The 18,636-nt window shown below is 40.1% G+C and overlaps 1 protein-coding gene across 1 annotated transcript in view; it reads right to left on the minus strand.

Annotated features, from left to right (window-relative positions):
- Positions 1 to 18,636, minus strand: part of TPH2 (tryptophan hydroxylase 2) — a 101,529-nt gene that overhangs the window by 66,793 nt on the left and 16,100 nt on the right. Inside the window, exon 6 of the mRNA XM_037846766.1 lies at positions 2,439 to 2,635. Coding sequence (XP_037702694.1) covers positions 2,439 to 2,635 — 197 coding nt within the window. The remainder of the gene's footprint in view (positions 1 to 2,438; positions 2,636 to 18,636) is intronic.

Consider the following 18,636-nt stretch of genomic DNA (forward strand, 5'->3'; position numbering starts at 1 on the left):
GGTGGAGAAGAGATGACTTTCCTAGCAAGAGGCAGAGCCTAAGCAAAGGTATGGAGAACCCATAGCTAGAGCAGAGGCTTTGCAGGGGAATTTAGTAGGGGACAAATTTAAAAAGCTGGGTCAGGGCCTGGAGTTCACAATCAGCAGCTCAGACCTGATCTTATAAACCAAGGGTTAGCAAATTATGGCCTGCATGTCAAATCTGGCTCACTGCCTGTTTTTGTATGCTCCATGAGCTAAGTAAGTGTTTTAAATAGTCACATTTTAAATAGTTATATAAGTACCTATATAATAGTCTCAGTATTGCCTCTTGGCCTGCAAAACCTAACATATTTACTTTCTGGCCCTTTGCAGACGATGTTTGCTGACCCCTGTAAAAGTAATAGGGAGTCACTGATAGTTTCTGAGCAAAGACGCTAGAAAGAAAGTAATATTTTAGGAGGCTTTATCTGAAAGCAGTAGGCAAGAGAGGAAAGAAAAAACAAGAATCAAGGTTATAAAATGATAGGGACCTCAACTTGGGTGGTGTCAGTGGAAAGAAAAGAGCAGATTCACAATGGGTAATGATGCCAGAAGTGACAAGACTAATGACAGGCTAAATAATGCTCCCACATCCTAAGAGGTCCACACCCTAATCGCCAGAACCTGTGACTATGTTACCTTATATAGCAAAAGGGACTTTGCAGGTGTGATTGAATTAAGGATCTTGAGATGGGGAGATCATCCTGGATTATCCAAATGGGCCCAGTGTAATCACAAGGGTCCTTTTAAGTGGAAAGCAGAAGGGTCAACATCAGAGAAGGAGATGTGGCAACAGAAGCAGGAGATTGGGATGATGTCAGGAACAGGCCATAAAACAAGGAATGCAGGCAACCTGCGGAAGTTGAAAAGCAAGGAAACAGAAACTCCCCTGAAGCCTCCAGGAGGAACACAACCCTGCTGACACCTTGATTTTAGACTTCTGATGTCCAGAACTATAAGATAATAAAATTGTGTTGTTTTGAGCCACTACATTTGTGGTAATTTGTTAGAGCAGCAATAGAAAACAAATACAAAGACTGATCGGATATCAGGGTGTTGGGAAGGTGGGAATCCAAGAGAAAGGGTCTTAGAACCAAGTCTGATGAGTCTAGAAAATAACATATCACTGATAGAAACAGGGAAGGTAGGAGAGGAAGTGAGTTCCAGGAGAAGAGGCAGGCAATGATGATGTTTTTTCTTTTAGAACTGTTGTATTCTCAAGTGGGGAAGAGAAAGAACTGAGCAGAGAACTGAGGATTTGACCACAGTTAAGAACAGAGGAGGACACTTTGAATCTTTGGATAATTGTATGGTATGTGAACAATCTCAATAAAAATTAAAAAAAAAAAAAAAAAAAGAACAGAGGAGGAAGTGGGGTCACCATGAAACATTGCCTCCCAGTGCACCCTAAACCCCACACACCAAGAATCCTGTCTTCCTAGTTACTGTGCCAGGAGGGCCAGTGAGGAGGGGGACCACACAGAGAACATGAACTTGAGGTGTCTGTATGCTTGATCCTGTTCACTACTGTAACATCAGCAGTGAGTACAGCCCCCAGCATGCAATTTATGCTTTAAAATATTGATTGACTGATTGATTGATTGACTGACTTTCCCCAGAGCAAAGTCCCCAGTGTTCAACTTTAATTCATGATTTTTCTTCATCCAGTTTATATTTTTTTAACAAAGCAGCAACGAAAAGGACATGTTTAAGGTAATTCCATACCTAGGCAGCCCCAGCAGAGTAGTTCCTGGCTCAGAGAAAGCTCAAAGCAGAACAACTTGCAAGTATCTTTTAGGGAATTTACAACAGCCTACCACAAAGAGACCCCACCAAGTCACTGAGCCACATAAACAGCTGAGTCAACCTCCCCTGCCCAGAGTTCCTGCCTCTGCTCCCTGCGGGTAGTCACAGGTAATTGTTGGTTCAGTGCCCCTCTTTTTAAATCACTTTTGACTAGGAAAATAAGCCACTTTCATTTTTGGAAAAAGGCAAATGAGGATGCTGGTAGGAAAAGACAGCCTGTGCGAAGCCTTATGTGGGGAATCGAATCACGTCCCCCACAAAAGGCACATTCAGGTCCCAACCCTTGGTCCCATGGGGGTGAACCCATTTGTAAACAGGATCTTTGAAGATGTTATTAGTTAACACATGACCAAACTGAATGAGGGTGGGCCTTCATCCAATATTGCTGAAGTGCTTGTCAGAAAAAGGAAATTGGACATGGAAGGAGAAATCCATCGGGAGCAGTACCAGAAAAGCAAAGGAACCCCAAAGATTGCCAGCCAGCCAGAAGATACCAAGCCTGGGAGGAAGCAAGCCTTCTAGCCTCTGAAACCTTGAACCAATGAATTCCTATTGTTAAGCCAGCCCATTGTACGGTATTTGTTTTAGCAGACGTGAAACTAATACCTTACCTTTCAGAAACATGGAAACATCTTCGAGTTGAGGCACATTGTCCTCCCTGTAGCCGCAGTATTTTGTCAGCAGAGGGAAGTTTTTCAAATACTCCCGGCAAGCATGAGTGGGATAGAGTTTGGAGAGCTCCCGGAATACAACGCCCCAAGTTTTAGTCTCTTCCTCCGTGTACTGCACCCTGGGAATGGGCTGACCACTAGATGGGAGAGAAAACAAATGAATAAATCTAGCTTTGGCTTCACTGAGTTAAGTATATTCTCACTTTAATGCCTATCACAAGTGAGATTTTTCTAAATGAGGCCACCTGAGCATTTAACAGAAGCCAATTGGGTTTATTTTGCAAAGTAAAATACTAATCTTCTAATTTTGTGTGTGTCTATAGGACTTCCATATAAATGATTTGATTAAACTGTTATATCTTTAAAAATCCTTACAGAAATTTGCTAAGATTTATATTCTTAAACAAAGACCGGTGACAAGTAAGATTCTGAATTGGAAGAAACTGGTTTAGGTACAAAGCTGTGCTCTGAGAACCTTTTCCGCAATCACCTGACAACAGTAATAAATGGATGTTGTCTCTTGAAAATAAAATTGCGTTGTGGGTGCTCTTGGTCCCTTGCCCAGACTCACCCCAATCTCCAAGTGTAATTTTGAGATTATTTGTTCAGTGCCCAAAATGTCTGGGAAACACTAAAAAACTATGCTGAATTTAAAAGTAAGAGTTTTGCAAACAACAAAATAGGAGCATTTATTTATTGCACACTGAGAGGTGCACACAGTAAATCCTCTCTCCCAGTTTAGAACAGGGGTCCATGGGCTTTTTCTGTAAAGCACCAGATAGTAAACATTTTAGGCTTGTCAGATATACAGTGTCTATTGCAACTCCTCAACTCTGCTATCACAGCTCAAAAGCAACCACAGACAACATGAACTGAAAGAGCTATAGAAACAGGCCAAGGGCCAGATTTGGCCCATGAGCAGTAGTGAGTGTGCTGCCCCCTGGTTTAGAATATGGAGCGGTTATCCTGGACTGGAATGGTCAGGGAGAGCTTCCTGGAGGAGGCACAACTTGAACTGAGCCTTGTCACTCAGACAGAATCTGCAGATTCCCTGACAAAAAGAAAGGTGAGGAGGAAATGATGTTCTAACAGCAGCCAGCAGCTGTGGGCAGGGAACATAACTCCTGATGCAACCTGGGACTAGGAGAAGGAGGGAAAGATGGGCAGGTTATTTTGCAGACTACAGCGTGAGGGACTAGAATCTGAAGTTAGCCTTTGGTTAAGATACATATTCTGAAAGTGAAATAAAGGGTGAGAAAACCTCTGATGGCATGTGAAACCACTTCCAGCAGCATGTCCCCACTGCCCAACCTGCCTAGCCTTTCACCAGAATTCTGTCCCTGCAGTTAGCAAATATACATGCACAACACATGGAAATCCAAATATGGACACATAAATCTAGGAACTCTGTCCCTACAATCTGTGTAGTCCAGCCTATAACAGGTAGTCACCCCAGGACCCCAAGCACATGCAGCAAAATGCCACTCAGGGTTATTAGAGCTGCAAAACCCTTTAACAAGCTGGGATTGTTTAGGAGGACCTACTGAGTTAGGGAAAGGGGGAAGGAGGACAAAAACAAGAGCAGGTTCTCAAACCTCCCAACCACTCAACCCTTTACATTTATCAGAATGTTTTTCCAAAATATTCTTCAGTTTAAAGTTCAGGCTCAAATGTGGTTCCTACTACCCCAAATTACTTTTATTAAAAATAACAATAGTTCTAGGAGGATCCAGAGCCACCTAACAGACTAGCACACACCCCTAGGCATATCAGGCAGGGCCTGGGTGTTGAGGGGGTGTCAGGCAGCCATGGCAGAGGTCCTAGAAGGGCACAGCTTGGAAGAGACCCCCTTGGAAATCCCAGGGACCATATGCCAATACCAAAGACTTGTGGGTCAGCGCCAGAGACAATCTGTGGCGAGACTGAAATGAAGTTTTAGACTCTTGCAACAGCCTTAAATCTCCAGGAACACCTGGGAGGTTTGATTATTAAAGCTGCCCTCCCTCCCTAACCGCTCACACACATGCCTCACATTCAGGGTGGACAGCACCAAAAACACACCCAAACTTGGTGCACCAATTGGACCCCACAAGAATCAGACCCCAACACACCACAAAGACAAAGTTGGAGAGAACTGACTTGAGGGGAATAGGTGACTCGTGGATGCCATCTGCTGGTTAGTTAGAGAAAGTGTACTCCACCAAGCTGTAGATCTGACAAATTAGAGATTCGTCTTTGAATAATCCTACGTACCCTAAAAGAACCCTATCAAGTAAAGCAAATGCCAAGAGGCCAAAAATAACAGAAAATTTTAAAGCATATGATAAAACCAGGTGACACAGATAACCCAAACTCAAACACCCAAATCAAAAGATCAGAGAAGACACAGTACTTGGAGCAATTAATCAAAGAACTAAAGACAAACAATGAGAGCATGGCACAGGATATAAAGGACATGAAGAAGAGCATGGCACAGCATATAAAGGACATGAAGAAGACCCTAGAAGAGCACAAAGAAGAAATTGCAAGAGTAAATAAAAAAATAGATGATCTTATGGAAATAAAAGAAACTGTTGACCAAATTAAAAAGATTCTGGATACTCATAGTACAAGACTAGAGGAAGCTGAATAATGAATCAGTGATCTCAAGGACCACAGAATGGAAAATGAAAGAACAAAAGAAAGAATGGGGGAAAAAATCAAAAAAATCAAAATGGATCTCAGGGATATGATAGATAAAATAAAATGTCCAAATATAAGACTCATTGGTATCCCAGAAGGGGAAGAGAAGGGTAAAGGTCTAGAAAGAGTATTCAAAGAAATTGTTGGGGAAAACTTCCCAAACCTTCTACACAATATAAATACACAAAGCATAAATACCCAGCAAACTCCAAATAGAATAAATCCAAATAAACCCACTCCAAGACATATTCTGATAAGATTGTCAAATACTGAAAAGAAGGAGCAAGTTCTGAAAGCAGCAAGAGAAAAGCAATTCACCACATACAAAGGAAACAACATAAGACTAAGTAGTGACTACTCAGTGGCCACCATGGAGGCAAGAAGGCAGTGGCATGTCATATTTAAAATTCTGAGAGAGAAAAATTTCCAACCAAGAATACTTTATCTAGAAAAGCTCTCCTTCAAATTTGAGAGAGAGCTTAAATTTTTCACAGACAAACAAATGTTGAGACATTTTGCTAATAAAAGTCCTGCCCTACTTCAGATACTACAGGGAGCCCTACCAACAGAGAAACAAGGAAAGGAGAGAGAGATATGGAGAAAGGTTCAGTACTAAAGAGATTCAATATTGGTTCATTAAAGGACAATAAGAGAGAAAGGGAAAAAATATATCTGACAAACATAAGCCAAAGGATAGGATGGCTGATTCAAGAAATGCCTTCACAGTAATAGCATTGAATGTAAATGGATTAAACTCCCCAATTAAAAGATATAGATTGGCAGAACAGATCAAAAATATGAACCATCAATATCTTGCATACAAGAGACTCATCTTAGACACAGGGACAAAAAGAAATTGAAAGTGAAAGGATGGAAAAAATATTTCATGCAAGCTACAGCCAAAAGAAAGCAGGAGTAGCAATATTAATCTCAGATAAAATAGACTTTAAAAGCAAGGACGTTATGAGAGACAAAGAAGGCCACTACATACTAATAAAAGGGACAATTCAACAAGAAGAAATAACAATCATAAATGTTTCTGCACCCAATCATGGTGCCACAAAATACTTGAAACAAACACTGGCAAAACTAAAGGAAGCAATGGATGTTTCCACAATAATTCTGGGAGACTTCAACACATCACTCTCTCCTATAGATAGATCAACCAGACAGAAGACCAATAAGGAAACTGAAAACCTGAACAATCTGATAAATGAATTTGATTTAACAGACATATATAGAACATCACATCCCAAATCACCAGGATACACATTCTTTTCTAGTGATCATGGAACTTTCTCCGGAATAGACCATATTCTGGGACATAAAACAAGCCTCAATAAATTTAAAAAAATTGAAATTATTCAAAGCACATTCTCTGACCACAATGGTATACAATTAGAAGTCAATAACCATCAGAGACTTAGAAAATTCACAAACACCTGGAGGTTAAACAACACACTCCTAAAATAAATGGTTTTTAATGTAGAATGTAGGGGAACTAGCAATAGAGAGCAATTAATGAAGGGGGAATGATAACCCAATAAGAACAGTAAGTTATTGTGGGTAAATTTAACATTCTGGGAATGCCCAGGAATGACTATGGTTTGTTAATTTCTGATGGGTATGGTAGGAACAAGTTCACAGAAATGTTGCTATATTAGGTTATTTTCCTGGGGTAGAGTAGGAACATGTTAGAAGTAAAGTAGTTATTTTAGATTAGTTGTCTTTTTCTTACTCCCTTGTTATGGTTTGTTTCAAATGTTTTTTTATTGTATATCTTTTTTAAAAAAATTTTTATATAGTTAATTTAAAAAAAAGTTAATTAAGAGTTAATGATAATCAATGCAATATGTGATACTGGAGTAGATCTAAGAATGGAGGAGAAAAGCTCAAAGGGGGCATAAGGAAAAATTAGAATATAGAATTTAAGCTTTATGTCCATATTAATTTTCTTGAATTAACTGCAGTTAAGTTAATGACATAAGTGAATATCCTTGTTTGTAGGAAATGTACATGGAACTGACATGAGTTCAAGGAGTACAATATATGTAACTCGCTCTCAAATGTTCAGAAGATGATAAATGGGTAGATAGATAACTGATAGAAAGATAATAGATGTAGTTGAAAGAAGGGGGAGAGACGGAGGAAAGAAGGAAGGAAGGAGGAAGGAAGGAAGGAAAGAGAAAGAAAGGTACTGCAAAGGTAGCAAAATGTAAAATTGGTAGATACAGGTATCTGGGGGTAGGGAGGTCTTGGAGTTCTCTGTATGGGGTTTGTATTGTATTTGCAACATCCTATATGTTTGAAATTGTTCCAAAATAAAAATTAAAAAACAATAATAATAATGATGACTGCAGTTTATGAGGGATGAGGAAGAACATATACTGAAGAAACAACCAGAAATTAACATTTGCTGTCTCTAAGTACCAAGATAAGGGTTCATACAAACAAAATTAGAACAAGATTAGCCTTGTTTAAATTTGGCAGTTGATAACAAATAAAAATTACAACCTGGCAAATATTTGCTGGGAAGATCAAAACTGCTTAGACCTAGCATCTGTGATGAATTTAGAATGAATGCTTGAAATGGAAAGATAAAAAATAGAAGGGGCATAAGGAAATAAATACATAAACAGTCTGTCTCTGGCTCCAGAAATTTCAACTAAATCAATTTGAGAAGGGTAAAGCAATGAAGCTAATAAGGGTTGTGCACAGTCAGAAGGACGGAAAGTGACGAGGCTGAAACAATAAATGAAATATTGAGAAGCCATTCAAAAAGAATCGTTAGGTCAAACTTTTCCCTTGGATATCAATCTGTAAGCGGGCTGCATTTCAGAGGGGAGCTGAACATGGGCAATGGGACATGTGAAAGCAGCAGGAAGAGAACAAGCGTAAGTTGGGGTAAGAAAGAAGACATATGCAGGTCTCGGACTTAATAATGAATTTCCAGCATCACAAGCTTGGGAATATGGATGGGTCATGTATATTCTCATCTGTTTCCTCTTGTCTGCCCTGTCTGGGTAACTAACTAGCCTGCTCTTTTGAGTTAAAGACTGGTACAGCCCTGCTCTATCTTGAACCCAGGGAAGTCTGATTCTGAAATCAGGAGCTTTCACAACCCACCCCAACCCCTTCCTGCCAGGTAACTCTTGAAGGTAATGTTTAAAAATAGACTTCATCATAAAGTAAATGCTAGTTTTATCCATTTTAATTTCCAATGAAAATATCCAAAATACAGGAAAAAAATAAGAAACTCCCCTTTTTTCTATGTAGTTAATATGGGTTATAATAATAGCTAATATTACTATGTGCCAGACACTTTTTTAGGGTTAAGAGTTTTTATAGGAATTAATCCATATGATTCTCATAATGCCATGAAGTCAATACTATTATTAGTAGCATCTATTTCTACCACTACTACTATTATTATTAAAGGTTTGGCAAGTTTTAAGCTATTTGCCTAGGATCATGGAGTAAGTCTTCAAATCCAGTCAGTCTGTATATAAATGAACATTTATTCCAGACACCAGCTTATTTTCACACACCAAACTAAATAAGGTTTATCAATGTTATATTCATATATATTTATATATATAAAATGTCATATACAATCATAGGTACTCGTGATATTAGCATGCATTTGCATATCCCATGAAGTACTTTCATATTTATTCACCCACTTGACCTTCTCAGCAACACTATAAGGCGGAGCTTGGTTCCCTGACAGAATGAACTTGTTCTTGGAGCACCAGGAAAGCAGGAACACTGCATTTTTTTTTTCAAGTCTTTGAAATTTGACATTTGAAAAAATGAAGATAGTGATTATGGGAAAAATTTGAATGGGTGGCACTTTATACTTATTATGATTTAGTGTTTTTTCTGTACGTGTGAGGTACATATGAGAAGGGTGACAGAGGGGTGTCCTAATCTTCCTAGGGCCTAGGATATAGACCCGTGTATCATTATTATCTATCTATGGGGACATGTTATAACATGTATATAGCAGGCGTTGTATTTCAGTATCCTAATGTTGGGGCCAAAAACTGAAGTCACTTAAGAATCCACATTTTAGAGAAAGCTCCCCTGCCTTTGGAGCCAGCCATTTCCTTATAGGCCTGGTTAAAAGGCAGCAGAAATGGCCCTACCACCCACAGACTCGACCCCAAACCCCATCTCACCCCTAGTCTAATAGGGAATAAAGAGATGCTCAGGGTTGCGGGGAGGGCAGCATTTGAGGGAAGGGGCATGTTCTTGCCCCTTCCCCAGGTCAGGAGGGCAGTGTGCTCCATGAGAATCATATATAAGGACTGTAGAGGACTGCAGGAAGTGGGGATCTGGCATCTCGTTTCCCAAGTGAACCTTTTCTGCGCTGCAGGCAGCCGGGTACCCCAGTGATTCCCATCACTCCCCGTGAAAGAGGACTGAACGGCACGCAGCAAGGTCTGCCCAGGCCATAGTGCGCCCAAAGAAAGAGGCGCTGGGGGCCTGACCACTGACAAGGCCGACAGAAGGGTGGGCGCAGATCTGAGGGTAGGTGGAGAGAATGTTCCTGCCTCAGGAAAACCCGAAATAGCAGAGACCACCATTTCAGCAGAGAACACACCCTCTGGAAGAATCCATCTAAACCAAGGTGAGCGCAGCCCAAGGCCTGCCCACCACTGACATTCCAGCCTCCTGTACAAAAGGCCCTGGCTTCCTCCCTCCCTCCTCTCAGCCCCCGACTCCTGAGGAACTTGGAAGAGGGAAGGGGAGAAGGTGTCTCAGAACCAGAGCATCCCACAGACACACACTCCCAACAAGTGCAGGGGTTTGGGGGGTATATTTTGAATCAAATTGGAGATTAATCTTTTTTAAATGAACAGGACTAGATCTTAAATACCCAAATGAAGCCATGCTAATAATTGAAAATGACAGGAAATTATATGTTGCTAAGGAACTTGCTTCCCAGCAGGAAAGTGAGATTCAACACAATACAGTCTAAAGCAATGAACAGGGAAAATAAGCCATTTCACGTTGGTCTAAACCCCAAGATGAGACTCTCAACAAGCGAATCACATATAAATATTATAATTCTGTATCTAGGGAGTCTCCTTCATTTACACCAAATTAGTTGGGATTCTGGAATTCTCAACAACTACCAAAATTAATATTCAACAATTCCTGATTCTCAGTAGTTTCCATTCGCTGCAGATTCTGCCCTCTTGCCAAAGAATAGCAAAGCAAGGCTTTATAAACACAACAGGAAAACCGTGTTCACTGCGGACAATACTAGGAAAAAGGCTAAAATGGTCGCCGTGGAGACTCAGGCTTGACAATAGGTAAAACTCCCTGATAGAATATGTTACTCAGAGATGACTAACAACTTTCTTTGGAAACAGGGAAGGCTGTGGGAGGCACCTTTCCACCTGTATAGTTAAATCACAGTCTTTCTAGAAACAGAAAGATGATTCTGAAAAACCTGCCCTGTCCCTGCTGAGAAGAGAGAGCGTGGAGAGTCCACAGACAAACCTAATTGGAAGCAAGTAGAGACATAGATACTCTGTGTAAGTCCTGAGCTTGTTAGAGCAAAGTTGTTGTTTAAAAAATACATTTTTGACACTGAAATTCAGGGACATGTACCCCATCGAGACTGAACTTGTGGGAGTTCTTTCCATAACAGAATAAGCAATAATGCTCTCGTTTTAGTTAACTATTTGTTTGATCTTCTCCTCCAGCAGGTCCAACAGCAAGCTATTTTTCTTATACTCATTGTTTTTTAATTTGGGGAACTGGAGAACATTTGATTACGGTGGTGTGTCTTGGCTGCCTCCTGGAGTACTTGCTGCTAGAATTCCTAATGTGAGAGGCAGTTTCTCTGCTTGTGTTATCTTTAGAGGAACTCCAGTGCGGGGAAGCAATTCACTTATTCAGTGGAGGAAGATGTAGACAGGCAGCAATTGATAGTATTTATATCAAGATGGTAAGACTGACTGAAACACAACACTGATTGTGTTCTTTGAAAACAGTTGGATTTCCTCAGAGGCAAGGACCAAACAGAGCAGAAGGTAAACAGAGAATTGGTTAAGGGGTTCGGTTTCTAGTTTATTTCACTTATTCAAGAACTTTTATCTGCTTGGAATAGACTATCCCTCTCTTCTCTTGTCCCTCCTTCCCCACTTTAGGCAGTACTCTCTTGATTGACACTTCCATCTGTGGGTTGCAGAAGGGAAATGAGAAGAGGGGAAACATAAAATCCTTCAACTTTGCAACTCATTAGCAATTAGCAGCTCCTCTAAGGGTTTGAACAAGGCCTTTTGAGAAGGATTGTAGGAATATCAAGGCAGGAGGTCTCAGCCTTTTTTTTCCTTCTTATTTAACTCATGTACTGCACTCCTCAATGAGCAAACCCTGAATTCTGCATAATTTCCAGGGAGCTAGTTGAAGCTCATCCCCTTTTCCTTTCCACCCACATAAGAATACAGAATAATGCAACTGGCATTATTCTAACATTATGAAAAGAATCACCTTGATTTTGATCAAATGAAATTTAAAAAAAGAAACAATCATCATTCACAAATTTACTTTTGTTTTCAAGCATGTGATTCACTTCTCACAACTATGACACACTTGTGTATAGAAATTTCAAGCACTATTTGATGACTTTCTGATTCTTATAACCTGTAACGCCACCCAGCACTGTGCTGGTTGGTACAGCCTTCATGCAATAGTATTACCTGCAGTCAGTGTTTCTAGAATAAAGCCAAATATGCAATGAGCGTTCAATAAGAAGGTCACATATACCCAAGAGACTGGAAAAAAAAATGTTGCCACAAGCCAGGAAAAAATATATATATATTCTAAATGGAGTGGAATTCCAGACAAGTTTGCTGGAAAGCAAATGCCGTTTTTTTCCTACTGATTTCTGAAGGTCTATGAGAAAAGTCTGGGGCTCCTGCATTTGATAAAACTACACTTCAGAAAACAGATCATAAAGAATACTCAATTTTATGATAAAATATTATCAATAATGCCTAAGGAAAAAAACGAATAAAGTATTCAAAATATCCCTCCTCTAAATCTATCCATGCTTTGGAATGCATGCTCCTTGTGGGCAGAGTTTTTTGTTTGTTTTCATCATTTCTGTATTCAGGCACCCAGAACAGAGCCTGGAACATACAGATGCTCAATAAATAATATTAGTCGAATGAATAAATAAAGCTAAACAAGTCACAAATTAAAATGTTGAGAAAAATTAAAGTTGCACATCAGGAAGTCTGGGAGGTATGTAATTATCTTATTTCATCTCTGCCTAATATATTTGAATTGCTATAGAGAAAGCAACACCAAAGACATTGAAATTTTAATAAGTTTTTTGGTAGCTTCCAGTTATCTCTATGTACTGCTTTACATGCAAGGATTTCTCTTTTCTAGTTTTCCCAATTCAGGTTTGCTCGTCCCTGTCTAGATATTTTCATCCAGTCATACTTGTAGCCAACATTTTCACCAGAAAAACAAAATCACCTTTGTTAACCTGAAGGGACACAGAAGGCCAAACTTGACTAACCCCAGAGATGTTTCTTTGACTGGACATCCTAATGATGTCCAAATTTTCAGAAACATTTTTAAGACCACAGATCACTTTAATTCTGTTTATCACAAAAGGGAACTCCTAAATCAGTACAGCTACTTAACAACCATCTGAGTTATTCCAAGATTTCAAAACATTCAAGCCATCTGACATAACATGGCTGGACGGGGACTCGTTGGGTGAGGAGACTGGGAGGCCCCAAGACAGCTAAGCCATGCCATAGAGTAAATGTAAAGGCACAAACACATTCCCAGCTAGTCCCCTAGGCCAGTCAGGTAAGGTACATTTGTGATCACATATTTTATTTGCTTTTGCAAATGAGTTTTGTGCACATGAATTTCTGTAAATGAGTCTATAGGCCCTAAGGAGCTTTCAGATGGTAGCAAACAAAAATGTTAGTTTGTTTTGTAAGCATTGTTAATATTGGTGCTGCCTTTACATGAGATATGATGAAAATAAACTACTGCACCTAGGGATCCTCAGGGGGAGTGAGGATTTAACTCCTGGAAATTATTTGCTTTTATTTGTCCTGTGCGCCACAGGATAGTGCTTCCCACCATTTTCTCACCTTACAGAAAGCTCTCTTCACATTCTAGAGGAGCAATTTTCATCTTCAAAAGCTACCATGAAATTAAATATCAACAGCAACAACAACGGGTCTAACATCCTCCAATGTGTGCATGTTCAACATACACAATGAGGTTGAAATCAAAGAATTCGATACTGAAAAGCGCTAAAATGCCCAGTCAGGCCACCCGGCTGAAGAGACCCAGAGCTAGGAACTCAATAATGAGCTCCATGGGCTCCATATTCAATCTAAGATGTCTTGCATCTTATCCAATGGATGCTGAATGTTGCTAATTAGTAGGCCCCCACCTTTTTCAATGGTGGATGAGAAAACTCCATTACGCTACAGTTCATGAGGCTGAGAAAGTTGATAATAACATCCATTCATTCATTTATTCATTCATCCATCCACTTAACTGTAACGACAGCAACAATGTCATGCTACATGGAGTACATTGTACAATGTTCACTTATAGGGTGATTAAATGACTGCCAGTATTCCCATTTTATGGTTGAAGAAACTGAAGCTTACAGACATAGTAATTTGTCCAAAATCAAAAAGCTAGTAAGTGGCAAGCAGGGATTCAGATTCAAATAGGCTAGCTCTGGAGACCCTACTCGTAACCCCTATTCCTCAGTACAAGATATTGGGTATCCACTGTGCACCCAGCATTGGGCTTGACCTCAGTATTCTCATTTGAAACTAAGGGAAATAATACTACAGTACGACATCATGAGGATTAAATGAGATGTCATTTGGAAGGTACCTGGGCCAGTGCCTGGTACCTAACAGATACTCACTATAGTGGCCGTAGTCATACAAAATTGAGTAATATTTCATCACTTCCCTGGAGGGTTGGGAATAGGTTTGAAGATTGCAAAACAGCACTATTCCATATAAATTCATTCACCTCTCAAGATAGGACTTGCAGAAGTAATTTTAATCCTTCATGTTTGCGGAAAACATTTTAAAGCAAAAATACCAATACCTTGTTCCTTGTGAATCACATTGGAATTTGGTGCAATTTCTGTCCTTGTCAGTAAGTGATACCAGGCCATACTGTGTTAATGTTTCCCACAGCTGTGGGAGGCTTGCTATAATCAGACAACATCCTACAGAGGCATTCACACACATCTAAAGAAAACCACCAAGCCCCAAAAATGAAAAGGAGAAACATTTTCCAAATCAATTTTCCCTTTTGTCTTTCTTTACAACTCTCAGGCTCCCTTCCTTTCAGCCATTGAGCTGAGCTTCAGGTAGAGAGAAGCGTCTGGCATGAAAATTATTCTTCCATAAAGCCTAACGTCTTTTAAATACTTATAAGAACTGCATTTCAAATATGTTGAGAATTCTGTAACGAGCAGAATAATTTTTTTAAAACACCAAGCCATTTAATTCTGTTGCTGTTGTTTTCAACTTGCATATTATACCACCTATGTCAAGTGGAAGTTGCTATAGCCACTTCAGAATGAAAAAACTAAAGTTTTGCCCTCTTGAGCACAGAAAGACATTTTGATTCTACAAGAGAGGCACTCTTGAAACTCCTGAATGTGACCTTCTTCAGAAACCTCACTAGTCATCTGGGAAATGACCTCAGTACTACAAATATTTGGTTTTGTTCTGCTTTTCAATTTACCGCTCCATTTCAGAGAAATTAAAGCATCAACAACTAGTGTTCATGTAGGAGTCACAAAGTAACCAAACAGCCACATATATCTCAGTTTCATTCAAAACCTGGAAAAGCAAATCAATGGAGGATAATGGAAAGAGATAAAATTAGCTCAGTCCGGGGGAAAACATATTTGCCTTCTAAGGTGTCTCTTCTCAAAAAGGCAAAGAAAGGGGAAAAAAAAAGAAAGCTTGGTCCCACACAACACTAGAGCCCAAAATTCATCAAAGTGACCATCTGTCAATGAAACTGATGAGGAAAACATCATTAAGGATAAAAACTTGCAAACCCCACTCTCCAGTTACGTTCTTCCTTTGTTAAGAAAGCATAACTTTCCCTTCCTTTTTTCCTCCACCTTCTATTTGTTATGTTTCCAATTAAGATTCGCCTATCTAAAAATAGGCAATGTGGCACTCATGATTCCTGTTAGTAATGTATTTCTTTAAGCTACATTTTGAAACCAAGCAGAATCCATAAATCATGCCTCTTCTCGCATGAAATGAGAAATGCTAAGGTCAACTGAAATTTCTGGAAAGGTGGAGAGTTGGAGCCACCCAGTTATTTTTCTGCAAGTTGCAATAATTGCAAATGCCTCATGGGAAAAACTCAACATCCATAATCTTCCAACTCAAACACAAAGCTAACTGGTCGTAGTCACCCATGGGTAGAGGAAGCCCCCAAAATGAGCAGAACTGGGCACAAGGAGACGAGAGGCAGCGTAGCAAAACACAGCTCTACTCAATGTCTGCAGCCAATTCATAGTTAACTCTGATTATTCTTCTCCTTCATTCTTTACAGACCTGTGACTGACTCCTGCTGAGTTATCTAGCAAAAGAACAAACTGAAAAGACCTCCTGAGAAGTGAGATGCTAACTTGGAAGCCCAAGTGTTCATTACAAGGCACATCCATTACATCTTTATTCATCTATTCAAACATATCAAAATGCATGCATATTACCAAATCTCAGTCATAGCAGCCTCCCTATTGACATCAAATGTTATTTAGGGTTGTGGGTGGAGAAGAAGGAGAACAAAGATGCCCTTCTTTACTTTGATGGGGAGGGATGATTAGAATCACCACCACCCTATGTGGAATGAAAGAATTCTCTCTCCCTCTGATGGAGCTGAGTAAATATTCACAAACTCACCCAAATTGACTGTGCCTGCTGGGCTGGTGATTGCACTTTTCAAATATGCCAGTCCTCTCCTGGGGATATTTTGTTTTAGAGTCCCTGTTTAGCTGGGTACTTATACTCAGAGCAAATGAATCACAAAGGGTGCAATTTTATAAATCAAAAAATCAAGAAATAAATAGGCTAGCAACTAGTAAAAGCCACAGAGCAACAAATCCCTGGCAATTGTTTTTCAGCCTCAGCCCAGCTGTGGTTTTTTCTCATTCTCTTTATGTCCCGCATGGGTCAAGCTTCGAATGGGAGGAAAAGATCCTGGGGCCTGGGATAGCAAAGCAAAATGGCCACACAGGACTGGGGTGTGGTTCTGCTATGTGGCCAGAGTGAAGTAGATGTCCCGAGCAGCCTGCAGGAGACAGCCTAGCCTTGAGGTCAGACAGGCTGGTTAGAGTCCCAGCTCTGTAATGCATAAGTATATTAAATATTTACAGAACTGTGCCTTTCGAATGTGCTAAGAATTCTGTAAACAACAGAATAACTTTTAAAAATGCCAAGCCTTTTCATCCTCTTGCTGTCGTTTTCAACGTGCATATGATTCCACTTATGTCAGGTCAAAGTTGCTATGGCTACTTCTGAACGAAGAAAGGAAAGGTGTGGCTTTTTGGGCAAAGAAAGATACTTCGATTCTACTAAAGAAGGATTCTTGAAATTCGCAAAAGTGACCTTTCTCAAAAACTATTCTAATCCTCTGGAAAATGACCCTAGTACTCCAAATACTGTTTGGTTTTTTTTTCTACTTTTCAAGCTACTACTCTATTTCAGAGAAATTAAAGTATCAAAAAATGGTGTTTATGTGGGTGACACTCTCAGCTGTGTCACCTTTAGTAACTTACATAAGGTCTCTGAACCTTGGCTTCCTTCTCTTCAAAATAAGTACAATAATGGCATGACCTCAAAGGCTTGTCGTGAGGTGAGATGAGAGAACCTAAGTGTCATGTTTAACTCAGTGCCTGGCACATGGCAAGAATTCAACAAAAAGAAACTGAAACTACCTGAATATGTGCGCTGAGAGGCCCATGTGTGATGAACATTTCTACCACCATCAGCCACTCAGGGATGAGTCCAATAAAGCCCAGTCCCAACATGAACCCTCCAGCCTTTGCCTATCTGAGACTCACTGGCCTGGGAAGGCCTCGGTCAATTTTTCAGATGGAAGAAGCAAGCTATGTTCCTGATTTACATGCAAATGAAAGGCATCGCTTCACACTTGAGTATTTTTTAAAAAGTTTCTCTAGTCCCACACACCATAGGGCCTGAAATTCCTTAATTGATTTACTCTTTAAGACCATTTTTTAGTTTTAAATGAGTTTAACAATTACTGATATGGAATCAAGGAACTATCAGCTACTTAATGCTTAACAGTAATAATCATAGCCATCATATATTCAACACCTCGTTGTGCCAGTCAGCATTCTGGGGCCTGTATTCATTGCTAATCCTCCCAGCCAGGAAAGGTAAGTATTGTCTCCATTTTAAGGTGACGGCACTGAGATTCAGAGAGAGTAGGTCATGCATCACAGCCATGGAGATTATAAGTGGTAGAGCAGGAGTTCAAAGCCAGTTCTGTCTACCGCCAAAGCCTATACATTCTTCCATATGTTTTGCTACATTGTTACCCCGGCTTTCGTCGGTTAGTTCAGCAGATACTGCCTTAGCACCCACTGCGGTAGAGCAGATAAAGAGGGTCTTGAAGAAATAAAATGGAAAACAAGTTAAGTGTATGTGGTAGCCAGTATCCAAGATGGCAGCCAAGAACCCCACCTCCTGGTATTCATGCCCTGCATAGTCCCCTCCCAACTGTATCAGGGTTGGCCTGTGAGACTGAGAGAATACAGCAGGAGTGGTGGCGTGTTACTTCTGAGGGTAAGTATAAAAGGCATTGTGGCTTCTGCCTTGTTCTTGCTCTTCACTTGATCTGAGGTAAGCCAGCCACCATGTCTTGAAGACACTCGGGCAGTCCAGAGGAGAGGCCCATGTGGAGAGGAACTGAGGCCTCCCGCCCACAGCTATGTGAGTGAGCCTAATGGAAGAAGATCCCCTAGCCCCAGTCAAGTCTTCAGATCATTATTTCTCTGGCCAACACTTTGACCCTGACCCAGAGTCACCTGGCTAAGCTGTTCCATAATTCCTGACCCTCAAAAACTGTGTGAGATAAGAAATGTTTGTTGTTTTAATTTGCTAAACTTTGAGGTAATTTGTTATTCAGCAATAGGTAACTAACACGGTATAAAAATCAGAAGGAAGTCAGGAATTAAAGAAGGCCTTGGCCAAGGGGAATGGAGGAGGGTGGCAACCAAAGGGTAATAAAAAGGTTTGGACCCAAATACCCAACAGATAAATGAATTAACAGTTTGGGGTACATACATACTATGGGATATTTCTCAGCCATAAAAAGGAAAGAAGTACTGATACCTGTTACAAATTGGATGAACCTTGAAAACATTATGCCAAGTGAAAGA

Source organism: Choloepus didactylus, chromosome 8, assembly GCF_015220235.1.
Source record: "Choloepus didactylus isolate mChoDid1 chromosome 8, mChoDid1.pri, whole genome shotgun sequence".
Lineage (NCBI taxonomy): Eukaryota > Metazoa > Chordata > Mammalia > Pilosa > Megalonychidae > Choloepus > Choloepus didactylus.